General features: G+C 38.6%; 2 protein-coding genes across 3 annotated transcripts in view; one reads left to right on the top strand and one right to left on the bottom strand.

The window, feature by feature from the left end:
* The first annotated feature begins 1836 nt into the window (after positions 1–1836).
* Positions 1837–17492, top strand: stambpb (STAM binding protein b). 2 transcript variants are annotated; one of them, XM_084087286.1, is made up of 10 exons: positions 1837–1999; positions 3174–3402; positions 6383–6458; positions 6561–6656; positions 10149–10491; positions 12655–12779; positions 13682–13819; positions 14157–14269; positions 15261–15360; positions 15450–17492. In XM_084087286.1, exons 2-10 carry the CDS (start codon positions 3197–3199, stop codon positions 15504–15506), a joined length of 1254 nt encoding a protein of 417 aa, XP_083943412.1. In that variant the 5' UTR covers positions 1837–1999; positions 3174–3196; the 3' UTR covers positions 15507–17492. The 2 variants fall into 2 exon arrangements, with proteins under 2 accessions (XP_083943412.1, XP_083943413.1); XM_084087287.1 differs by lacking the exons at positions 15261–15360; positions 15450–17492 and having other exon boundaries at positions 14106–14285.
* Positions 17493–17663: 171 nt separating this feature from the next.
* The window catches only part of fkbp15b (FKBP prolyl isomerase family member 15b), a 35740-nt gene continuing 26152 nt past the window's right edge, over positions 17664–27251 (bottom strand). The window contains exons 24-29 of the mRNA XM_084087283.1: positions 25194–25289; positions 24016–24096; positions 22619–22726; positions 21950–22530; positions 19726–19831; positions 17664–18241 (exon numbers count right to left, since the gene is read on the bottom strand). Coding sequence (XP_083943409.1) covers positions 18161–18241; positions 19726–19831; positions 21950–22530; positions 22619–22726; positions 24016–24096; positions 25194–25289 — 1053 coding nt within the window. The 3' untranslated portion in view covers positions 17664–18160. The remainder of the gene's footprint in view (positions 18242–19725; positions 19832–21949; positions 22531–22618; positions 22727–24015; positions 24097–25193; positions 25290–27251) is intronic.

Here is a 27251-nt window from a genome sequence, read left to right as displayed (position 1 = left end):
AATTGCGTCTTATAAAGTCAGTTTTCTCACAATTGCGACTTTATATCTTGCAATTCTGACTTTATAACATGCAATTGCGACTTTATATCATGCAATTCTGACTTTATATCTCGCAATTGCGTATTATAAAGTCAGAATTGCGAGATATAAACATGCAATTCTGAGAAAAAAAGTCAGAATTGTGAGATTAAAAAGTCGCAATTACCTTTTTTATTTCTCACTCTGTGGTGGAAACAAGCTTCCATATATTTCAGATACTTGCCATGGCAACATTTTTCATTTTAAGTTGTAGTAATAAAATAACTGAAAACTACACTGAGAATTTTTTTCTTCTGCTTGTTCAAGTAACTAGAGCTAAACCAATACTCAATTTCTATAGGCTACATTTTATCCTAACTTAATTTCACTGTTCAATCCACTTAAATACATGTGAAACTGAAGTTTACTTCATTTATTTGTGTTGGGACTACATGAATGATTTTTGTTGCATTGGACAGTTCACACAGACAAATTCTGTCATCATTTACTCAGAATGACTAAGCTATTTTTTTAATTTAGTCATTTCATCCGAATACCAACATTTGTGAGATTTAGTCAGTCTAAACTGTTTTTTGAGGTTAATTGATCTAATTCTGTGTCTCTAAGACAATCGTCATCTACGACATTGTATTACGCTTAATAAAAAAAAATTTGTGTCTATTTGTTAATGAGGGATTTGTGGAGAAAAATTTAATAAATTAGACCCTTGGGGTAAGATAGGTCACCAGAATTGGCACAGAAGGCCCTGAGTGGCATGTTGTTTGTTACTATTGTTATTATTTAAAAATTTACCGTAATAATTATTGTAATTAATGCGGGTTATTATTCTGTATTTCCATGAATTATATGTACATTTCAGACATCTTTCATTAAAACCTAAAGGTTAGCTGAGTGGAATCATTAAATTTGCATTAATAGTGTTGCTACTATGACATATCTTCAATTAAAATATGGGCAATTAAATAAGTAAATATTAATATGCCTGTATACAAGTCATAGAATAACATTTTACCTTTCCGATTAATCTCTTTTACTAGGGTTCTGCTTTGTCTGTTATCAGTAATTCAATTATTATCAACTAAATTGTCAAAATAAAAACTTAAATAAAATAGTTTAGTATTTAACATTAATGACTCTTACATTTTTTAAAAAATATTAATAAGAAATATCAAAAGTCATTTAAACAAAATGTTTATGCTATAACAAATATCAAAATATCGCTATCAAAATGCTTCTATTTTATATTATTTTTCATTTAATACAACATTTTACTATTATTATTATTATTACAAGTGAAACTCGAAAAATTTTAATATCGTGCAAAAGTTCGTGTATTTCAGTAATTCAAATTAAAAGATGAAACTAATATATTTAGTATATATAACTATATACATGCATGATTATACTTTTCAGAGGGCCGACATTTCTGTATTTAAAATACTTTTTTATTATTGATTTCATGTAATATTCTAATTTTCTGAGAATTTGAATTTGGGGTTTTCATAATCTGTAAGCCATAATCATCAAAATTATAACTTTTGCACGATATTAAAAAATTTCGAGTTTCACCTGTATAACAACAACACCAATAATAATAATGACTAATAATAATAATTGTAATATCCTATAAATGATTTATATACGAATGCTTCCTGGTTTAACGGCAGTAAGTACACAGTTTATCAGTCAGTCACATATTAACAGACACACCCTGGCTGTGATCGATCAGTCAGTGAGCATGAACACCTTCCCACGCCTGTGGAGGGAGACAGACAACACTGATCTGAGATCAGCTTTACACACACAGGAAGAGGAAGTGAGGGAGTGTTTGAGATCAAGGATGGACACAGATCCACAGAAACTACTTTAACGCTCTTTTATCCTCATGAAATACAGCTAAAGGCGATGGACGGGTTTCCTCAGCTATTGTGAATGTGATCTGACTGTCATTATTACCAGGGTAAGGCTTTTTAAAGCGTTATATTCCAACATTAGCCAGCTAGCTGCATATATATATATATTCATAAACATTACACATACCATAACAATCCACATATAGAATGAAAGCGTTTCTAGTTGTTGGGTATTTTTTATATGACGCAAAACTATGTAATGTGAGTGTTTGAATGGGAAATATCACTTGTTTAGAGATGTTACACTTTATTTCACATCTTTATTTGATCCATTCTGTCAGCAACACAGTAAATAGTTCACTACTCACTCAGCAGTTTATTATACAAACTAGTGTAAGAATGTACATATATTTTAACACCTGGGTTTTTATTGATCAACGTATAAAGGCCCGTTCACACCAAGGACGATAAAGATAGTAAGATAATATAGTTATAAAAATCGTTCTCAATATTAAAGAATAGCAGAGTTCACACCACAGCTATAACGATAAAAGCGCAGAGAAACGATATTAACTTGGAATCACTTTCAGAACGATTTTATCCAGCTGATGAACGATAAAAACACTGACAGCCAATCAGAATTCATTCCTGCTGTAACGAGCTCGAGCATTTAAAGAGACAGACGAGCACGCGCTTAGAATAAACAGTACGATATTGTCCGCGGGTGAACGCTAATATAGTTATCTTTATAGTTATCGTTCTTGGTGTGAACGGGCCTTTATGCTAGTAAATGTTTCTTGCACTAATTTATACGACTGTACTCCTTCTCGTTGTTTTGCTACTGTACCTTTAAGACTTCTATATGTAAATGCATCTGACATTCATTAAAGAGATAGTTCACCCAAAAATGAAAATTCTGTCATCATTTGCTCACCCTCATGTTGTTCAAAACCTGTATGAATTTCTTTCTTCTGCTGAACACAAAAGAAGATATTTTAAAGAATGTCAGTAACTAGACAGTTGGACAGTTTTCCTACTATGGAAATCAATGGACACCGTCAACTGTTTTGACTACCAACATTCTTTAAAATATCTTTATTTGTGTTCAACAGAAGAAAGACACTCATACAGGTTTGGAACAACATGAGGGTGAGTAAATGATGACAGAATTTCCAGTTTTGAGTGAACTGTCACTTTAAGATGCTGAATAGGTGTTTATGGCTGGGGTGTAATATATATTTCATTCAGAAATGGTGTTTTGTCTGTGATGTTTCCTCGCAGGGTTGAAGGCGTAGATTGGGGACATGATGTTGGACCACGCTGACGTGAGTTTGACCCCAGATGAGCGAGTGAGGGCCTTGACGAAGAAGGGCAGCTCGGTGGACATGAACGAAGCAGTGCCGGTGCGCAGATACTTCCGCTCGGGCATGGAGATGATCCGCATGGCACAAGTGTACGGCGAGGAGGGCAACACAGAGCACGCCTTCGTCCTCTACAACAAATACATCACGTGAGAAAGAAGACCTCTGAACCACACGCTGTTTTCAAGGGACACTCCACCCGAAAATGAAAGTTCGGTCATCATTTACTCGTTCCCAGTGCTTAATTTGTAAAGTGGGAGGTCCCGGAGCACAGAGGGGGGGGGGATCCGGCGACTCAAAACGGGGGTTGGAGGTAACGGAACAAATTTTTTTTTACACTGCCTGCTATCTTCTCTGCAGGAGCGGCGCCAGAGAATTTTTAACGCATGTGCTGAGGGGGTGCTAGATCATTGACGGGGAGCTGCACAAAACTTGGTCACTAAATATTTAATATTCAGTTATGTTAATTCACAATTAAAGTTTTAATTTTATTAAATTGAACAAGCGCAACATTCAGCATTCAATCAAATATTCTAAAAGATGTAGGCTATTATTAATAATAATGTTATTTCAACACAATATCTCGTTATTTCGACATAATATGTGTGCGTGCAACAAGCAAGATGTGCATTTGTAAATCCGGTGACGCGTGTATTGATTTTTATTAATAAACAAGTGTTTTCTCTGACAGTGTCGACTTGGCTGCAAAGATGAAGTTGACGATCGCCATCTCCGTGTGAACGCGCCTATAGAGAGAAATGCACAGGCCTAATGGATTACATAATCAGAGAGTAGCCTTTTTCTTTTTTCGTTTTGAATTATTTCGTTTAAAGACATTTCAAGCTTTGTGTATTTGATGTATTTTTCATGTCTGTGTGAGGCATACACTGAGTTTCGTTAAGTTAGGATGTGCTCCAGTTCACGTGCAATGCAAGTGAGTGCGCGGGCGCCTCCATGATTGTCTGTTATATTTGCTTCTTATTCATTAAATCCAGGCAATTGGATGATGAAAAATTTATTAAAATTAAGATACAATTTATACAAAACGAAATTCACTTTAAAGGAGCTGTATGTAAGAAATGTATTTCAATTAATCATAAAATGGCCCTGATATGTCACTAGACATTAAGAAATCATGTTCATTTCAAATACTTATATCACTGACAACAGTTGTCCGGCCAGGATATTGTCATTTAAAAAGTGAAGTTGCAGGCCTCAACTGATGTTGATGTTGTCATGTTGTGTTTTGGCCTGAAGCGCCACCCTCCACCTGTCTACCAATCACGAAGTCAGTTGTGTTTCGGCATCCAGGTTGCCAGCTCTGCTCTAGTTACCACAGCTGCAGCTACAAACGTTCGTGCTGGATCCTGCATCCTATCTGGCAACCTCGAGTCAGGGGGGAGGGGGAGGGGGAGGGGATACACCGCTCTACAGTAATTTGAAAGTGATTGCAGTACCAGTTTTGGCCACAATCTTACATACGGCTCCTTTAAAGAAAGGCTTTCTACAAAACAACTTGATGAAGGGGTCAAAATCATGTCTGACCCGCTCCATGTCTCATATTGCGCATCCTGGTCGTGCTGTTCACTTTTAATAAATCAACATAAATTAAAAAAAATTAAAAATAATAACATTATAATATTTTAACAAATATGAAACTAAATGCGCTTTTTTAATGGCTACAACAGTATAGTAGGCCTACATACTCTCTATTTGTACAAATTGCGGCACATTCATTTAATTCTGAATTTTGCACACACAAGTTGAAAGGCATTTGTTCAAATCAAGTTCACGGATAATTGTGCGTGCATTTATTAATCATTATGATACTAAAATCATAACAAAGTAGGCTATGCTATGTACAAAAAATCAGATGAGCCCAGAATATGAACGCAATTACACGTTAAGCATTTTCCTCCCATAGAAAACCATTATAAGAACGCTTAATGTGGCTTAATGCAGATTAGAATGTCCCCTTATTTTGTCGAAATAACGAGATATTATGTCGATACTAGGCTACTGTGTCCACCGTGGTCTCCTTCTTGATCAGCGGAAACGATTTTTGCTTGTTTGGGATCTGACTGGCCAGCGTATTTGAAAAAGTTAAAGTGAAACGATCAAGACTAACAGCAATCTCAACTAGTACAACAAGCGCGCAAGTCATGTGTCACTACACAAACAGTAATTTTATTTTTTTCATTTAGGCAATTAATTTTAGTGACACAGGAGGTGCCGGATCCAATAAAAAAGGTTCCGGATCCAATGTCGGAGGTGACGGAACATGTTCCGGCGTGTTCCGGCTCAAATTAAGCCCTGCTCGTTCCAAACGAGAATGTCTCCGTGTTTTTTGTTTTGTTTTTTTGTCCTTACAACAGGGTTCGAACAAGGTGTTTAAAGTACTTGAAGTATTTGACTTTTTGAAATTGAAGTCCTGGAAACCCCCTTGAAAACAGCCATTTTTATGAAGAATTACTTGAAAAGTGCTTGAATTATTGAAATTCAATTTATGGGAAATAAAATTGTGTTTATAAAACGATAATCTTTTCACACAGTAGATATAGAGGTGTTTTGCATGGCTATGAGCTTGATATTGCTCATATAAATATCCAAGTATATGATACAGTTTTTATTCTTTAAGTCAATCATATATTCATAGGAGAAGAGATCAGTTTGAATAAGGAAAGCAATATCTTTCTTATAGTATCTTTTCAATGGTTAAAGTTAACACAGTCATTGCATGTGCTGCACTTTATTTGTACCATTTTGTTTTATTAGTTAATTTTTATTGATCTATTTACCTTTTTTTTTTTTTTTTTTAAAGATAATAAAAATATTGTTTGATAAATGAGATCTCTGATTGTAGTCCTTAAAAAATAAAAAATAAAGTAGTGCTTAAAGTCTTGTAACTTAAAACCCTGTAACAGTGAAAGTCAGTGGAGTCTGATGTGGTTTGCTTCCCAACGTTTCTGTTCCCGCAGAAGAGAGTCATGAGTGTGTGTGAATAAATGATGACAGGATTTTCACTTCTGGGTGGAGTGTCCCTTTAACTGGAATGGGAGTGTGAGTAATATTAGTAATGTTTTAGTTTAATTGCAACAGGTTTAACTCCTGTTCTTTTTAACCCTGCAGACTTTTCATTGAAAAGATTCCTAAGCATCCAGAATATAAGCTGTCTAATATTGCTGAGAAGAAGGAGACGTTAAGGGTAACGTAGTCTAGTGAAGTCTAGATGGAAAATGATTGTTTTGATCAATAATCTCATCATATCTTGTTAGTGGTCCTAGTTTTGCTGTTGCTCCTCACGCAGAAGCTGAAGGAGACGGCTTTCCCTCAAGCGGAGCTGCTGAAGAAACATTTACTGAGAAGATATGAGAGAGAATATGCGGAGTATAGCAGCAAAAAGGTGAGGCACATTGTCCCAACGCTGGTCAACATTATCATGCACTAAAAGGGATTTTTTAAACCTGTTAAGAACAAGTCATATTTCACCCCAAAACCGAAAGAAAGAAATCAGTTATTATATTTAGCATGAAGAGAATGAATCAAACTTTAGGGCCATTATTATTTTTTTGCATTGTCACATTATTTACCTGAAAGTTTAACACATTTTCTTCCCCTAATCTCTTTATCATACTTCATCTGGACATTTATTTATTTAATTTCCATTATTCTGCATGAATATATTATATACTCAACACATACATTAAAACCAGTGACAGGTGAAATTGATTATGTCGTTACAATTAAACATTAAGAACCATTATTAATTATTATGCATTATTATTGGTGCTCAATTATTGAGTAATAATCATCATTAGAATGAAGGATCATGTGACACTGAAGACTGGAGTAATGATGATGAAAATTCAGCTTTGATCACAGGAATAAATTACAGTTCACTATATATTCACATAGAAAACTGTTATTCTAAATGGTAATAATATTTCACAACATTACTGTTTTTACTGTATTTTTAATCAAATAAATGCAGTCTTGGTGAGCAGAAGAGACTTCTTTAAAAACCATAATTATTTCAGACTTTTGACTTCCAGTGCATATATTGTAAATTGAATTACAAAATTTTAAAGCGTTTACACTTGGTATTATTTGCGGCACTGCTTTACGAAATAATGCAAAATAAAATAATTATATAATATATTTATTACAGTAATATTTTAATTTTAAATTAAAAATACAAATAATTGTCTATTATAGACTTATTTTTAAACAATAGTAAAACAGTAATTTTCTGTATGTATTATTGATTTTGGGAATGAAATATGGATGTTTTTGGTGCAATCAATCTCAAAGTTAAAGATGCACGTAGGGTTGGGAATCGAAAACCGATTCCAATTCTGGAATCTAATACTTGGGGTCAGGATCGGATACTTGTTATAAAATTTCGATTCCTCTTATCGATTCCTTTGTGAGCATTTCAATATGACTAAACAATTCAAACGTGAGACGAGCTGACGCTGTTTTCAGAGCTGAAGGCATTTGTAACTCTATTGGATCCGTGCAGCTCTTAAAGTGACAGCAGCCTAATATTCCTGCTGCCGTCTCTATAATAACACTAATATTCCTGCTGCCGTCTCTATAATAACACTAATATTCCTGCTGCCGTCTCTATAATAACACTAATATTCCTGCTGCCGTCTCTATAATAGCACAAATCAAACAACAAAAGACAGAGAAAATTCACTCGCTGTTCTTGACTGAATATCTTTCATAACTATATTTGTAATGTATATTTTATTTATAAAGTGCAGTTATTTTACATTTGATTACAGTTTCTGTACCTGAATACCTGGAAATCTTAAAAGTTCATTTCAATCGTATTTTTGTTCAGTTGTATTTGTTTGTTGCAATTGCTAATTTGTTCTTTTGTTCAGAGTGTTTACCTGTCTTTAATAATGCTTTACATTTATATTAGTCAGGCTAGTTGTTTTTCTATGGTGTTTTTAAACCACAGGCAAACGTTCCTTGTGTAAGTGTTCTTTAGCCTGTTGAGTTTTGTTCATGATATTCAGCTACTTAAATGTTTTGCAATAATGGCTCGTTTCCACTGAGCAGTACAGTACGGTACGGTACAGTACGGTACGGTTCGGGTCTGTTAACCATGATCTGGCTAGCGTTTCCACTGCCAACAGTACCCTTACTTGATAGGCGTGGTGTTTCGATCGACGTAATTTTCGCGCGAAGAAGAACATAGTAAACTACAATGGATGACATACAGCAGATCTTGTTCTTGCTCCTCGACATGTTTGTCACAAGAAGACAAGCGCCGACATTAGGCTTTTCTCAATATTAAGTACGCAAAGTTTGTACTTGCCATGTGCGACTCACTCCTACATGCACATGGTACAGCGCGTTCTTAAAAGCGTCACTCAGCTCGCTCTGCTACTCCGGTTATCTCTGTTACTCTGTATGTACAAATTTAAGCAACAATAAAACGAAATATGTTATAAAACACTACTCTGCCTCTTTTCGTTTTCATTTAAATAAATTAAACATTATAGGGACACAAATGTGGTTCATGCGCAACGCATATTGATTATTCACTGCACGTTATACGTTATTCTATTTATAACAAAACGATTTAAAACACAACCCTAACGTTACCTCTTTTCGTTTAAATAATAAAAAAAATTACACATTACAGGCAATATATGCATTTGTACAAATGTTGCAATGAACATCAGTGATAATCTTGTAATAAGAAAATGACAAGAAACCATATTTCTTTTTGTAAAATTTCAGTTTTATCAATAATAGCCAATATAAAAGTTTAAGTAAAAGGTACAAGAAGCTATACAATAAGAAATAAAGCAAACAATTCAGTCAAATGTCCAAATGCTGCGCTAGTCTAACATTACAACAGTAAAGTTAAATACAAATAGCCTATAATATGAAACTAAACTTAGCCCTCAGTCAAAACGATTGACAGGGAACGAATTATATATTCACGAGACCAAAGATCGCCCGTTAGGTCTGCACAAGACGAATTATATCTCATGTTTAACCACTACCGTCGGAGTCATCGGCGAACGTCAGAAGAACTAACTTAGCCGAGGAAAGGCTCATCCAGCCGGGAAACATGAGCGCCGAGCGCCCGCTGATCGCATGGATCTCACAACCGGGGAAAAACAAATCATCTTTATAAATAAACCACAGATTAGAGCTTTAAACAACTACATTCTCGCCTGAAAAACTCTTAAAATTACATTTCGTGACACAGTAACAGTATATTATATTAAACTGTATATAAAAAAATGGCGCTTCTTATGTTGTCATTCCCCTCGTAGCACGCGCAAGTGACGATTCTCTGTCAACCAATCAACGTCCTGCAGTGAGTCTAGCTCCACCTTTTAGTACCGTACCACTGTGCTAGGTACCCCAACGGAAGGGTACCCAAAAAGTGGTACGGTACGGTTCGGCTTTTTGGTACCATTCTCAACTTTTGGCAGTGGAAACGCAAATAAAAGGGTACCGACCCGTACCGTACCGTACCGTACCGTACCGCTCGGTGGAAACGCGCCATAAGACTGTGAATGATATCTAAGTTTTTTTTTTTTTTTTTAACCTTATTGGAATCAAAATTAGGAATCAATAAGGATCGGAATCGATAAGAATCGGAATCAATAAGCAGAACTGAAATCGGAATCATTAAAATTCAAACGATACCCAACCCTAGATGCACAACAGGACTGTCCATCTTCAATTTTGTCATATATAAAGATAAAAAAGTGTTAAAGAAACTCTTGAACTTAAATAAAATGTTACAAAATGTGTGGAATGTAGAAGTGTAAACGTAGAACAATTGTTAAAATTCAAACGATACCCAGCCCTCGATGCACGTGTGTTTAACCTCATGAATCGTGTTGTGGTCCACTAGCGTGCGGAAGCAGAAGTGCTGGAGCGTGAGTTGTCCCGCCAGCGAGAGCTGGAGCTGGAGAGGCAGCGTGTGTTGGACATGCAGAGGAGACAGCGAGAGCAGGAGCAGTTCAGCATGTTCGAGGACATGATCCGACAGAAGGAGCGGCAAGATCACGGGCACCAGATCAGCTCTCCAGCGTCCCAGCAGGAGGACTCGCTGCTCATCCCCGGGATCCAGGGTCCACCGCTGCCCTATCTAGCGTCCCCCACCCCCCCTCAGAGCCCGCTGGCCAATCACAGCGCTCCGCCGGCCCCGCCTACCTTTGACCGCTCACTTAAACCGGGTCACCTCAGCAACAACAGTACGACTCGCTCTCAAACCTCATTACACATGAAGCAGCCTGATACTGATGTGACGATATATCGGCCACCACATCGGTATCGGACGATATATGTTCATTTATAACGTTATCGTTATGTTTATAGTTTCTGTTTCTGTTGTGACGATATATCGGCCACCACATCGGTATCGGACGATATATGTTCATTTATAATGTTATAGTTAAGTTTATAGTTTCTGATGTGACGATATATCGGCCACCACATCGGTATCGGACGATATATGTTCATTTATAATGTTATAGTTAAGTTTATAGTTTCTGTTTCTGTTGTGACGATATATCGGCCACCACATTGGTATCGCCCGATATATGTTCATTTATAATGTTATAGTTAAGTTTATAGTTTCTGATGTGACGATATATCGGCCACCACATCGGTATCGGACGATATATGTTCATTTATAACGTTATAGTTAAGTTTATAGTTTCTGATGTGACGATATATCGGCCACCACATCGGTATCGGACGATATATGTTCATTTATAATGTTATAGTTAAGTTTATAGTTTCTGTTGTGACGATATATCGGCCACCACATCGGTATCGCCCGATATATGTTCATTTATAATGTTATAGTTAAGTTTAAAGTTTCTGTTTCTGATGTGACGATATATCGGCCACCACATCGGTATCGGACGATATATGTTCATTTATATCGTTATCGTTATGTTTATAGTTTCTGTTTCTGTTGTGACGATATATCGGCCACCACATCGGTATCGGACGATATATGTTCATTTATAACGTTATCGTTATGTTTATAGTTTCTGTTTCTGTTGTGACGATATATCGGCCACCACATCGGTATCGGACGATATATGTTCATTTATAATGTTATAGTTAAGTTTATAGTTTCTGTTTCTGTTGTGACGATATATCGGCCACCACATCGGTATCGGACGATATATGTTCATTTATAATGTTATAGTTAAGTTTATAGTTTCTGATGTGACGATATATCGGCCACCACATCGGTATCGCCCGATATATGTTCATTTATAATGTTATCGTTATGTTTATAGTTTCTGTTTCTGTTGTGACGATATATCGGCCACCACATCGGTATCGCCCGATATATGTTCATTTATAATGTTATAGTTAAGTTTATAGTTTCTGATGTGACGATATATCGGCCACCACATCGGTATCGGACGATATATGTTCATTTATAACGTTATAGTTAAGTTTATAGTTTCTGATGTGACGATATATCGGCCACCACATCGGTATCGGACGATATATGTTCATTTATAAAGTTATAGTTAAGTTTATAGTTTCTGTTGTGACGATATATCGGCCACATTTATAATGTTATAGTTAAGTTTAAAGTTTCTGTTTCTGATGTGACGATATATCGGCCACCACATCGGTATCGGACGATATATGTTCATTTATAATGTTATCGTTATGTTTATAGTTTCTGTTTCTGATGTGACGATATATCGGCCACCACATCGGTATCGGACGATATATGTTCATTTATAATGTTATAGTTAAGTTTATAGTTTCTGATGTGACGATATATCGGCCACCACATCGGTATCGCCCGATATATGTTCATTTATAATGTTATAGTTAAGTTTAAAGTTTCTGTTTCTGATGTGACGATATATCGGCCGATATATATTCATTTATGATGTTATAGTTATGTTTATAGTTTCTGTTGTGACGATATATCGGCCACCATATCGGTATCGATATATTGTCACTTTTACTGTTATCGTTATCGACCCAATAAGAAAATTTTGGCGATATATTGAAGCCGATAAATAATGGATTGTTTCTTTCTAATGTGCACTGTTCAACATGATGGTTTTGAATTGCTTGAAATATGATTGGAATCACTTAAAAAAAGGAAAATACAGTTCAGTGCGTCATGTTCAGCGCAAGTCTGTCATATCGGCTACATAAAATTATCATGAGAATGTTATAATTGTGTGTTTGGGACATGGCTTTTACTGGTGAGACTTTTGTTTTTGTAATCAGGCTCTCAAAAATTATAAAAAATATAACAATATTCGGTTATCGGCTTTCAAATGTAAAGATTTATCGGTTATCGTATCGGCCAAAATGTTCATATCGGTGTATCTCTAGTTGTGACAGTGTTTCTCTGTGTGTTTCAGCTACAATGGTTGATGGTTTACGGCAGATTGCTGTTCCTGCTGAACTCTGTGGCAAATTTCTGCGAATAGCCAATAGCAACACCATAAGAGCAGTGGAAACCTGTGGGATACTCTGTGGGAGACTGGTATGAAGGTCCTTCTGTCGGATTTCATACTTTTTACGTCACCTACATTTTAGCTTTTTTTGAACTTTATGAACGCTGCAGATTATTTCGGATAATTTGATGTTATCAACTAATTTTAATTTTAATGGATGGCTGTTAAAGGTATACTTCATCATTTTCCCTCATCATGCCATCCCAGATGTATATGACTTTCTTTCTTCTGTGGAATTGAGATTTTTAGAAAAATAATCCATCGCTGTGAGTCCATTTAATGCAAGTGTACCAGACCCCCAGATATGGCACTTCAAAAACCACACAAAACGAACACGACAGTAATCCTTGATGCAACACTTTAGGAAAATAACACTTGACATAAACATCAGCATGTTGTAATTCATGACATAAGTGTGTTGTTAAATGCAGGAAGTGATGTGGAAGCAGACTTCACAACATGCTGACATTTACCTCAAGTGTGAACTCATGACAGAAGCAATGGTTTATTGTTTTTTAGTTACAAATTGTATTTGTTTTTTCACACACACTTACACATACACACTTACTCACACACTCACTCACTTACTTTCACTAACTCACTCATTTTCACTCACTCACTCGCTCACTCACTCACTAACTCATTCACTCACTTTCGCTCACTCACTCACTTTCGCTCGCTCACTCACTCACTTTCACTCACTCACTCACTCACTCGTTCACTTGCTCACACATTCACACTCATGTTCATCTGAAGAAAGAAAGTCATATTCATCTTGGGCAGTAAATGATGAGAGAATTTAAATTTTAGGATGGAGTTTCTCTTCCCAATACTTTAGTCTGTATAGTATATCATGCATATATTCTTGGATAGGCTTTACCAGTACAATGCATTAAGAGCGTGTGTGTGTGTGTGTGTGTGCCTGTTGCAGAATATGAACGCGTTCACAGTGACGCACGTGATCGTGCCGAAGCAGTGTGGCGGTCCAGATTACTGTGACACAGAGAATGAGGAGGAGCTGTTTCTGGTGCAGGACCAGCACAACCTCATCACCCTGGGCTGGATACACGTCAGTCTCTGCCTTCTCAACTATACATAGATGACCTGTAATCTCATTAGAAACATGTAGTGTCGGATTATACACAACACAAACAATGTTACATACAACACAATTAAACATATACTACAAAAAGAATCTGTTTTTAAATATTGCACTAATATATATACAGTATATATCAGCCATAGCATGTAATGTTATAAATTGAGTTTGAATCTCATATCCCCCCCCACACTCCCTGTTGTTGAGCTGAAAGAGCAAGTAATCATCTTTCCGTGATTATTTCCCCATATGTCAGAGGCATACAGTTCTCAGATCAGATGTGTGACAGATCAGGTCTGCTCCACAGACACACCCGACTCAGACCGCATTCCTGTCCAGCGTTGATCTGCACACACACTGCTCGTACCAGATGATGCTGCCCGAGTCCATCGCCATCGTCTGCTCGCCCAAATTCAACGAGTAAGTCCAGCAATGACAGAGATCAAAGCAGTGACCGCACGAGTGGCACACTTCAGTCTCTGAATGTCACTGCATTAGATATATAAAATATTAGGGTTTTCTTAGAAATAACTGGGGTTTATTAATGAACCAGGGTTCCCGCAGTCTTTAGAAAAAACTGGAATTTTAAAAGTGTGATTTTATTTTATAGAGGGTTTGCATTGACGTCACTTTCCCGCAGGAACACACTCCCTCAGCCGGACTGAGTGGCAGAAGAGCTGCTGAGTGACTGGAGTTAATAGAGGAAACTGCGAAAACACGAGTAAAACAAACGATTATCAGTTTAAACTGAAGCTCGTTATAGTGTTCCTTACAACTTACCAAAGATCCAGTGATCCAGTGATATTGACATGCCGCCAGGAATCGTGTTTCCTGACATTTATATGAGCCTGATTTCGACATCGGGGAAATACATAAAGCAAATTTGCCTGTGAACGCTTTATATAAATACAATATAGATCTAAATCCTTGTGATCACTGACATCAATGTTATATATATCATCATATCATCCAGCCCTAAAACTTGTATAGTTTTTTGTCAGTGTTTATTTAAAAACATCCAATTATGCAGAATATACGATGGTAAATATTTAATTGATGAGATGGCAGATTACAATATATAACAATACAATATATAGGGTATGATTTTACCCTTAAATTCAGCATATTGACACAAAATGAAAACTGCAAATCCACCTTTCTCTGCCCGGATCCAGTTGTTTCTGTGATTTGCAGCGATCCATTCACTTCTCTGTTCTGTAGCTTTCGGCAGTCTGTAAAAATATACCTCAGATCTATTTATACAGTCAATCTCAAAGCACTTTACCGTTTTAGATGTGTTTTGCGTGTTTTTCGTGGCATTCACACTGAAAACTAATGCTGCCGCTCAGTGTTTCTGCCACTCAGTGTGTGTAACACTGCATTGTCATTCAGCCGGATGTTGTGTTCACAGGACCGGCTACTTCAAACTGACAGACTATGGCCTGGAGGAGATCTCAACCTGCACTCAGAAAGGCTTTCACCCTCATCCCAAAGAACCTCCTCTTTTTACGGTAGTGACATCAGCCTTCACCTTTAACCCATCCGCATGCGTTACACAAGCATATGATCCCTTCATTAACACGCATGTTGTTCCCCTCAGGGTGGCAGCCACATTATAATCACAGAAGGCACTGTCTCGATGCTCGACCTCCGATGACCCCTTTACACAGCGCGACCGTGAAGCTTTCATGTTTTCACAGCTTTCAGTGGTGGTGGGATTTCTTGAAGAGACAGACACTTGCCTATAACAAGCACTTTTGGGATAATTTGAGCGCACTGACCGAAGCAGCGACTTTTATGACATCCGTTGGGAACTCAGGAACACTAACACTCCACGGGACTCTCAGTTTGAGTTGTCCTAATGATCTAGCGGGCAGTAAGCTAATGTTTTGTGGTTATTTCTGCTCTGATCACACACACTAACATAACTCATCTGTTGAAACCACATTAAAGCAAAGGGTTTCTTAAACTGTGAGAACAGCTGAACGGGTCAGTCCTGCACGGCTGCACCTGTCATGAATGCAGCAATACCAGTTTTTGTTATGGAATATTTTCTTAAAATAACTTTGTTTGACAGCAGTAATTACTGTAAGCCATGATGATATGATGATGATGTTCTTGCTTCTGATTGGTTCACAGACGTTCTGAGGGGCCGTTCACACAGATCGCGTTCTAGCGTTTCAGAATGCAAGACGCAGGGCAGTGGAATGAAAAAATATAAACTATAGACAGGGTTTTTAAAGTCAAACTAGTTTAACTTGAGTTTTTGGAACGTTGTCATGTGTAAGATGCCATAAAAGACACCGAATGCATTTTTGCATTTAAAAAGTGCAAGGTATAGCAAGTTGAACTACTTTTAACATGACACGGCATCCTAAAAATGCAGCTTACGTATGAGACACTGCAAAAGATGCGAGACGTGAGCGCAACGAGCAGACGCGTGATTCACACTGAATGCATTTCTGTGTAAATGTAGCAACACCATGTAACTTCTTTTTGTTCAAGATTAACATTTAAATGTCAATACATCATCAATCCTTCTTCCAAAATATTTTTTTTTGTCTCACCCTGATTCACTATGATAAGCCCAAGTATAATTTTAGACCTGATGCGATGGTTTTTGAGGGAAATTGCATACATGCGTCAAGAATCAAGAGACATACAACACAAATATTAAACATAATACAAAAATAATCAGTTTGTAATCAGTTTTTTAATATTGCACTAATAAGAAATATGAAAAAAATAAATATTTATTTATTTAATATATAAGAATTGAGGGATTTGAAATTTTATTAAAGATAATGGCGTTTCTATTACTCAACGAGCAAGTAAAGTGTTTTATTGTACAGATACATTTTAATATGCATCTCTCTAACAGAGTTGAAGGGTAATATTCATCAGTAGTCACACAGAGCCGAAGCACAAATCAGCGTTCTTCCACAAAACGCATGCAGTTTTGTTTGTTAACCTCTAGACATTTACATGGTGTAATTGAAACATCAAACTACTTTTAGTCTAGCGCTGCGTTTTATGATGCGTCATGCGCAAGAAGACACTATTCTGAGAAAGACACTATTCTCAACTAACATTTTTGCATTTAAAAACACTATACCTTGCCTTTTATTCCCATTCCTCTGGCATGTGCCTAGAGACGTTACAAACACAAAGTTCAGCTACTTTTAACCTGAGCGTCATGTTTTTTAAACAGCGTGTCATTCGTGAGAGGCTGCAAAAGATGCGTGGTCAAACGCGGCCATCTCTTCACGTCTATAGAGAAAACAATGGAAAAGTAGTGCAGTGGAATGAAAAACAAGTTCTGTGTGAACGGCCTTTAAGGGTTTGATTAACTTTTAGATCCATGTTTGTTTTATTTGCAAACAGTTTTACAGTTTCATATCCGGAAATGAAGTAAATGTTGGGAAAAAAACTTTAAATTTACTTGGGAGTTTTTTTGTGTAAATCTTTGCGATGTAAATTGTTGTATTGAATTGTGAGGAATTAGCAAAAACCCATTGTGCTTGTGCTTTATGAACGAGGCCCGTTATAAAGATGTATTTGTGGTGAAGGTGATAAAAGGCAGAACGACTGAAGTTGGACTGTTTAATTATTAAAACAATGCACACATTGTGCATTAATTTAACTATTCAACGGACTGTCATTCTTTACTGTAACTGACAAAGACATATGGAGGACTCGTATCACTACTTGCCTATTATTAATGTATATGGACTGGCAAATTTCTGTCACATTGTTTATTATTATATATGGCTTAATGTATGAACTGATGAACAAATCAGTCGAGCGCTAAAGAAACAGTGACAGTCTCTTTTCTTTATTAATTGGTTGGTGTTAGTACAATGTATAAATATTAAGAACAGAGACTGCAAGCTAACATCATCAGAAATAAACATGAAAGCTCTGTTTTAAAGATGGAAACACAATCATAAATTAAGATTTTTTTTAAAAAAACAATTATGATTTACAGTATCTGTAGATTTAAAGATGATTTGTTTTTTGCTGTATGTGCAGTAAGTCAGTTTATATCGCCATAAAGATCTTCATTCGAAATGATTTTTAGGGTTTGGACAGGAAGTTATTCTCTGTTCTTTGATCACAAAATCCTTCTAGAACCATCAAAACCCACAAATTAAAGTCCCGGCAATCCGACACACACACACACACACACACACACACACACACACACACACACACACACACACACACACACACACACACACACACAGAGTCCGTTTGGCCTCTTTGCTGGAACTCGTCTGACTTCACACACTGGTTTTCGGAGGGGTCACATCAGCCCAGCCAGTCCAGGTCATCATCATCCTCACTTTCATCACCGAACAGAGGGGCGGGAGGGGGTCGTCCTTTTAAACTCTGTTCACAGACAAGAATCAGTTCACATATTAGTTACTGAACAAACACTGTTTGAATGTGTGCATTTCCTGACTAATAACCTCCACTGTTTCCACACTCCCCACACCGATCATTGGTTAAACACACAGAGTCTGCGTGTCTCGTCGTATCCGTAAATAGAGAAAACTTTTAGTGTAGGAGTGGCAGAGGTTAGTTGAGTGTGTGTGTGTGTGTGTGTGTGTGTGTGTGTACAGAGGAGAGTGCTGGAGAAAAGAGAATGAGACGGAGCTCGTAATAAAACGAATCAACATCAGCTTGGCTTTTCAGAGATGGAGAACTGAGGGATTTGAAATGTTGCAGGTGAGTGTGGAGTGTGTGTGAGTGAGTGAGTGAGTGAGTGTGTGAGTGTGTGTGTGAGTGAGTGAGTGAGTGTGTGAGTGTGTGTGTGTGTGTGTGTGTGTGTGTGTGTGTGTGTGAGTGAGTGAATGAGTGAATGAGAGTGAGTGTGCGAGTGTATGAGAGTGAGTGCGAGTGTGTAAGAGTGTGTAAGAGTGTGTGAGTGTGAATGTGAGTTAGTGAGTGGGTGAGTGAGTGTGGAGTGAGTGTGTGCGAGTGATTCAGTGAGTGAGTGAGTGAGTGAGTGAGAGTGAATGAGAGTGAGTGTGCGAGTGTGTGTAAGTGAGTGTGTGAGTGTGAATGTGAGTTAGTGAGTGAGTGAGTGTGGAGTGAGTGAGTGAGTGTGTGAATGAGAGTGAGTGTGTGAATGAGAGTGAGTGTAAGTGAGTGTGTGAGTGTGAATGTGAGTTAGTGAGTGGGTGAGTGAGTGTGTGTTAGTGAGTGAGTGTGCGAGTGATTCAGTGAGTGAGTGAGAGTGTGTGAGTGAGTGTGTATGTGAATGAATGTGTGTGTGAGTGAGTGAGTGAGTGTGAATGTGAGTGAGTGAGTGAGTGTGCAAGTGAGTGCGAGTGTGTGAGTGATTGTGCGAGTGAGAGAGAGTGTGTGTGTGTGTGTGTGAATGAGTGTGTGCGAGTGTGTGGTTGAGTGAGTGAGTGTGTGGGTGAGTGAGAGTGTGTGTGTGTGTGAGTGAGTGTGCGAGTGTGTGAGTGAGTGAGTGAGTGTGTGTGTGAGTGAGTGTGAATGAATGAGTGAGTGAGTGTGTGTGAGACTGAGTGAGTGAGAGTGTGTGTGTGCGAGTGAGTGAGTGTGTGAGTGAGTGAGTATGTGAATGAGTGTGTGTGAGTGTGTGGTTGAGTGAGTGAGTGTGTGTGTGAGAGAGAGAGATTGTGTGTGTGTGTGTGAGTGAGGGAGTGTGTGCAAGTGTGTGTGAGAGTATGTGAGTGAGAGTGTGTGAATGAATGAGTGAGTGTGCGTGAGACTGAGTGTGTGAGTGAGTGTGTGAGTGAGTGAGTGAGTGAGTGAGTGAGAGTGTGTGATGGTGAGTGAGTGTGAGTGAGAGTGTGCGATGGTGTGCGCGTGTGAGTGATTGAGTGTGTGTGTGTGCTCACCAGCTCCTCCTCCTCTTCATCGGCCGCTGCCGGTGCGGGTGTGTGTGGGACGGGACTCTGGAACAATGGTTCCTCTTCGTTCTCCTCTTCTACCCTCTCCGACGGACTGGGAGAACAGCGGGATGAGCACAGAAGAGGCGAGAGACAGGACGAAACGGGACAGAGGACAAAAATATTATTCGGGCACATGCTTACACTGAGGGTGATGTGTTAATCTGAGTTCAGTTACAGTGTTATTACAATGTTGAAAAGATTTCAGATTTTTACCAACAATCATCAAACTGATTTAATTAGATCAACTGTAATGATGGGACGTCGTCAACAAAAAACATCAATTATTCGCAGGAATACATACAGTGAAATCTAATAACTGACTCTCTCTTTTCTCACATATGAGAAGATTATCTATTACATGCATTTTAGAGATCCAAAAACAGCTTGTTTGGATATTGTGGAATCAGTGACGTCACACAGGCAAACACATCTGCATAATCCCAAAACATCATCGCACCATAAGCCCCGCCCACTGGCGTTCAGTCACCGTTTCCTATGTAATGATGTTAGCCAATCATAACACTGGTCGTTTAGTGACAAGCCTTAAAGGAGCCACACCGTAAAAAAGGGATAATTTCAAACAGAGGGGCAGAATGATGGTTTAAAATAATAGTTTTCCTAATATATGTATTTGATTTTTATTAAAATTATAACTATACATCAAGGAACATATTAAAATAATTTAAAAAATCTGTCATGACCCCTTAAACAATGAGACCTGTGGATATACAGTAGCAGGGTTATTATACAGAACTTAGACTAATACCATAAAAAACATTTTTATACATTATTTATTTAGGCTGTCAAAATTAACATGTTAACGCATTCTATTAATTTTTTCAGTTTAACGCTTATATTAGAAATATTGAACACAATAAACGCAGCATCTGTTTTTCCCCATCATCCTTTGCAAATGCTTTTAAACCATTTGCGTGCGATAAGACACAAGAGAACACAGTGCATTACTACTGTCTGTGAATCTCCTGTCTGAGACACACACACACACACACACACTCGTGCACACAGAAATCCGCTTCAGACAGCGTTGTGTTGTCGAGTATCCTCAACACAGTCTTATATGAGTTAAAAGGACAATGTGTAGTTTTTTAGGTATTTTATTATCTAAAATCAATATTTGTATTCTTAAATATGTCCTCAATGATGTACAAATACCTCTGCCAATGATCAGACTTATCCTCGTAAACGAAACATCGAACATCGAAAAAGTCCAAAATAGACCGTAAAAGGAAACGTGACCGGAGATTACAAAAAACAAGGGTTAATGTCGGAATAGCTTTTTCCAGGTGGAAAGAGTTGATGCAGGAGAAAGCTTTCAAACTTTGTTACGGTCTTAATTACAAGCTTTTTTTCATTGCTTGGTTGTGTACTTTATTATATAGACAGACAGTAGAACTCGATGAAGTGCTATTAGAAGACATCTGTCATAGCTTTTTGGTACATAACGGCTACCGTAGATGCAACACGCATTTGAAAAAGCGAGGCTCTGGAGAGCAATATTCGTTTGAATGCAAAATACAATGTCACCACTAGATGGGAGAAATTCCTACACAATGTCCCTTTAAATGAAGTCTTAAATTCCCACTGTACTCAATAATTTTATTGACTCATCTTTGATCACCAAAATGACATATAATTTCTTCATGCCTTAAAATATCTTGAATGTAACTCGACACCCTTGCCTCATTTAGTATACGCGGTTCTATGAATATGCAAATGAGCCCCGCCTCCACTCACTCACTCAGCTCAGAGATCCACTCGCTGACGATCACACGTTGATCTGATTGGTTACAAGGTAGTTTGTGACGTCAGAAACACCAGCGATTTCAAAGCGTGTTTTTGAGACTGTCTTTGGTTCACTGCAGTTTTAAAGGGATAGTTCACCCTAAAATTAAAATTAGCCCATGATTTACTCACCCTGAAGCCATTAGGTGTATATGACATTTTTCTTTCAAACAAATACAATGGGAGTTACATTAAAAAATGTCCTGGCTCTTCCAAGCTTTATAATGGCAGTGAAAGGGTGTCTGTCTTTGGAAGTCCATCAAGTTATCTCTACAATAACACTAGGGTCTAGAATGGCATAAAGGTGAGTAAACTTTTGTGTGAACTCTCTTTAAAACAACAAATCTCCAGCTATAGATGTTCTTACCTGGTGACGTGTGCAGGGGTGGCACTGCAGTGCTCATGAACAACACCAGGGGCCGGCGGTGGGTTCTTGGGCGGCCCGCCGAGCGTCAGTCCTGGAACGCTCTCATCCACTACCCTCACTTCCTGTTCCTGTGGAGTGATGTCATCAGGCAGCTCTATGGTCACTTCCTGTGGAGTGATGTCATCAGGCAGCTCTGTGGTCACTTCCTGTGTGGGTGTGACGTCACGTTCAGCCTCTTCTTCGTGTGTAGTTTCTCCGTCCTGATCTTGCACGTTGTGTTCTGCGCTGCTGACATTAACTTCCACTTTCACAACTTTCTCTTCATTCCTTTCTTCGACAACTTCCGGTTCACTTTCGATTTCCACCGTTTCGTCTTCCTCCTTCTCTTCTGTTGTTGAAACCTCTTCCTTTTCTTTTCTTTCCTTTTCTTCCTCCTCCACTCCATCTTCAGGATCTCCGTCTGTCTCCTTATCTTCCTCTCTCTGCCAGTTCATGTGCTGTGCCTCACTCTCTCTCTCCTCCTCTTCACTGTGTTCAGGTGTCGATCTCTCGGCCTTGGTGAGGAGCTGCAGTGTGACACTCTGTCATTGGAGGAAAAGACACTTTGAGACATTTGTCTATCTGCAGTTTTTGAGCAGAAATCACAGAGATGTGCTCTGAGAGCCTGACCTTGATGGTGTTGACCAGCACTCGGAGAACAGCACTTCCTTCGTACGTCTCGTTCAGATCAAACTCCCCTCGCAGAGACTGAAACACTCCGTTCATCACGCGCTTCACCTGGAAATAAACACCGCTGAGCTTAGAAAGAGTCTATAATGACTCTATGATGCAAACCAACATAAATGCTTTAAATATTTTAAAAATCATATTCAAAAGTTATTTTGATTTGATTATCTTAATTTAAGATAAAAGATTCAGTGCATCTATTACAGTAAGTCAAGTCAGATTTATTTATTTAGTGCTTTTTACAATACTGATTGTTTCAGAGCAGCTTCACAGAGATAACAGGAAAATAATGCAAAAAAAAAATTGTTTCCAGAAGAAAATAGTGTCATAGTCCAGCTTAAGTAAGTTCAGTGATGGTTCATTTTTGTTGTAAAAAAGTTATTACAGATCAGTTCTCAGATCAATAATATTGTTGAATATTAAATTAAATGTACTATATGTTAATATTACATCAGTCATATATTATTATAATTTACAATTATAATACGCAATATAATCACACAATTACTTATCTAAAATAAAATAATTTTCTTGAGTTCATCAGATTTATTTGATGTATTTTGCCAATATTTTACTACAATGTAAGTTGTCGCTCCAGTCGTTAAAATGTTTTCGAGATCTACAGTAACAGTAATATTGTGAAATATTATTAAAATTTAGAATAGCTGTTGTCTATGTGAATATTTAGTAAAGTGTAATTTATTCCTGTGATCAAAGCTGAATTTCCAGCATCATTACTCCAGTCTTCAGTGTCACATGATCCTTCAGAAATCATTCTAATATGATGATTTGATGCTCAAGAAACATTTATGATTATTATCAGTGTTGAAAACAGTTGTGCTGCTTCATATTTGTGTGGAAACGTGATACCTTTTTTTCCAGAATTTTCAGGATTCAAAAGAACCGTATTTATTTGAAAGATAAATATTTTGTAACATTATGAATGTCTTTACTTTCACTTTTGATTAATTAAATGTATCCTTGCTGAATAAAAGTATTAATTTCTTTCAAAAATCTTACCAACCCCAAACTTTTGAACAGTACTATATATATATATAAAAATGTAAATTAATAAAAAAAATAGAGGTTAGGTCAATAGTTCAGAAATGTCCAAGTAAGTATTTTTTAACTACACAATGTTTGTGTAGTTAAAAAATTAACTAATGTTAACTAATGCCTTAATTAACTAATGTTAACAAATGAACCTGACTGTAAAGTGTTACCATGACGTTTGTTCTGAACTGAGAGGTTCTGATGCCTCATATGAATGCAGTACTGTAATAATAATAAGGCACAGGATATATAATGAGTGTCTGTATGATAGAGTTGATAAAGCTGACCTCTCCTGCAGTGTCTGTCTTCTTCTCCATCTCTGAGACGTGCGTCTTCATCAGCGCCACTCTCTCCTCCAGCGCACAGCACTGACACACAAGCAAACACTTCACTACAGGACACAGTCATGACAAACACTGGGCCCTAGTTTAACCATCTAGTGCAAGTGCACTTACGTCGTGTCCGAATCCACTTTTGCTTGTTTAACGTCAGGACAAATGGTTGGTTCTCCCGGCGCATGGTCTAAAAGGGTCGTCTCTATGATCTTAATGAGTAATGGGTGTTTTGTCTCTATTCTCTTAATGAGTAATGGGTGTGTTTGGGTGTAACATGCAATAAACCAATCAGAGTCTCTTCTCCCATTCCCTTTAAATCCCAGTTGCGCTCGTGCCATGGCGGATTCGCTATTTACATGGAAGAATATGCAAGCGGAAAAACTGAAAGTGTATCCAGAGAGGAAACGGATCTGCTCGTGCGCAAGGTTAAAGTGTGTGTGTGTGTGTGTGTGTGTGTGTGTGTGTGTGTGTGTAGATGTGAGGTTGAAGCAGAACATATACGGGACAAGCCGGATTACACCATATATTTATGTACACAATAATAAACGTTTACATTGTAATCCTTTTATTTTTAATATTTGGCATGTCTGTGCGCTGTTTGTGTGCTGTTCTTCCTGTGTGTGTATTAAGCAGAGTGTGTGTGTGTGTGTGTGTGTGTGTGTGTGTGTGTTATAAGCAGAGTGTACGCGCATTGTGGACCCGCCTATAGGTGCACACTACTAATGCGCTCTTTAAATAACAAAGAAATACTGCGCTATTTCATTCTATTTCTATTTCAGTTCCTCAAACTAGCAACACACCAACAATGCACCTGAACACACACCTCGTTTTCAGGTGTGCAGGACGTGAAAATGATAACTGCGTCAGGCTGAAACTAGCAAAAACACTTGTGTATGATAGGGCCCAGGATTGTCACTGCTCTTATGAGATTAAACACTCGGCTGTCACAGTGTAATGCAGGCTGATACTGAAGAATGAGTGAGAACTATACTGTGCCTGATAGCAAACCCACAATCTATGAAGAAGAGCTGAAGGCTCTGCTAAGAGGTTAGCCAATCACAACACAATCATTTAGATACACCAGAGAAAAAGAGGTAAAAAATGAGTGCATGAGCTCGTCAGTGTTGCACCTTGAGTCTCCAGGCCTGCAGTTCTTCTCCCTGGTCCTGCTCCTGCTGGAGTGAACGCTGCTCCTCTGAGTCACGCGACTGTCTGAGTGTGTTAAACTACACACAGGAGATACAGGAGGGTTAGCTGGAGTCGTTAAGTGATTGACTGTTAGACAAAATACTATTATTTTGCAATGTTTGTGAGTTTAAAGTATTCTAAACAGATGTGGACAGCTGAGGAAGTCACTGTTGCTGTGTGTGTGTGTGTGTGTGTGTGTGTGTACCTTCTCCTGCAGCTGTGTGAGTTTGAGCTGCAGTGTGTCTCTGTGTTCAGTGAGTTCAGTCATCTCTCTCCTCTGTGTGTGTGTGTGTGTGTGTGTGAGTGTGTGTGTGTGTGTGTACCTTCTCCTGCAGCTGTGTGAGTTTGAGCTGCAGTGTGTCTCTGTGTTCAGTGAGTTCAGTCGTCTCTCTCCTCTGTGTGTGTGTGTGTGTGTGTGAGAGTGTGTGTGTGTGTGTCTTCTCCTGCAGTTGTGTGAGTTTGAGCTGCAGTGTGTCTCTGTGTTCAGTGAGTTCAGTCATCTCTCTCCTCTGTGTGTGTGTGTGTGTACCTTCTCCTGCAGCTGTGTGAGTTTGAGCTGCAGTGTGTCTCTGTGTTCAGTGAGTTCAGTCATCTCTCTCCTCTGTGTGTGTGTGTGTGTGTGTGTGTACCTTCTCCTGCAGCTGTGTGAGTTTGAGCTGCAGTGTGTCTCTGTGTTCAGTGAGTTCAGTCATCTCTCTCCTCTGTGTGTGTGTGTGTGTGTGTGTGTACCTTCTCCTGCAGCTGTGTGAGTTTGAGCTGCAGTGTGTCTCTGTGTTCAGTGAGTTCAGTCATCTCTCTCCTCTGTGTGTGTGTGTGTGTGTGTGTGTGTACCTTCTCCTGCAGCTGTGTGAGTTTGAGCTGCAGTGTGTCTCTGTGTTCAGTGAGTTCAGTCATCTCTCTCCTCTGTGTGTGTGTGTGTGTACCTTCTCCTGCATTTGTGTGAGTTTGAGCTGCAGTGTGTCTCTGTGTTCAGTGAGTTCAGTCGTCTCTCTCCTCTGTGTGTGTGTGTGTGTGAGAGTGTGTGTGTGTGTCTTCTCCTGCAGTTGTGTGAGTTTGAGCTGCAGTGTGTCTCTGTGTTCAGTGAGTTCAGTCATCTCTCTCCTCTGTGTGTGTGTGTGTGTGTGTGTGTGTGTGTGTGTGTGTGTGTACCTTCTCCTGCAGTTGTGTGAGTTTGAGCTGCAGTGTGTCTCTGTGTTCAGTGAGTTCAGTCGTCTCTCTCCTCTGTGTGTGTGTGTGTGTGTGTGTGTGTGTGTGTGTACCTTCTCCTGCAGCTGTGTGAGTTTGAGCTGCAGTGTGTCTCTGTGTTCAGTGAGTTCAGTCATCTCTCTCCTCTGTGTGTGTGTGTGTGTGTGTGTGTGTGTGTGTGTACCTTCTCCTGCAGCTGTGTGAGTTTGAGCTGCAGTGTGTCTCTGTGTTCAGTGAGTTCAGTCGTCTCTCTCCTCTGTGTGTGTGTGTGTGTGAGAGAGTGTGTGTGTGTGTCTTCTCCTGCAGTTGTGTGAGTTTGAGCTGCAGTGTGTCTCTGTGTTCAGTGAGTTCAGTCATCTCTCTCCTCTGTGTGTGTGTGTGTGTGTGTGTGTGTGTGTGTGTGTGTACCTTCTCCTGCAGCTGTGTGAGTTTGAGCTGCAGTGTGTCTCTGTGTTCAGTGAGTTCAGTCATCTCTCTCCTCTGTGTGTGTGTGTGTGTGTGTGTGTGTGTGTGTGAGAGTGTGTGTGTGTGTGTGTGTGTGTGTACCTTCTCCTGCAGCTGTGTGAGTTTGAGCTGCAGTGTGTCTCTGTGTTCAGTGAGTTCAGTCATCTCTCTCCTCTGTGTGTGTGTGTGTGTGTGTGTGAGTGTGTGTGTGTGTGTGTGTGTGTGTACCTTCTCCTGCAGCTGTGTGAGTTTGAGCTGCAGTGTGTCTCTGTTCAGTGAGTTCAGTCGTCTCTCTCCTCTGTGTGTGTGTGTGTGTGTGAGAGTGTGTGTGTGTACCTTCTCCTGCAGCTGTGTGAGTTTGAGCTGCAGTG

Source organism: Abramis brama (assembly GCF_963993115.1).
Source record: "Abramis brama genome assembly, chromosome: 16".
In the NCBI taxonomy this organism is placed as follows: Eukaryota; Metazoa; Chordata; class Actinopteri; order Cypriniformes; family Leuciscidae; genus Abramis; species Abramis brama.
Note: the sequence above shows the minus strand (reverse complement) of the source record. Positions and strands in the feature narration are given on the sequence as shown.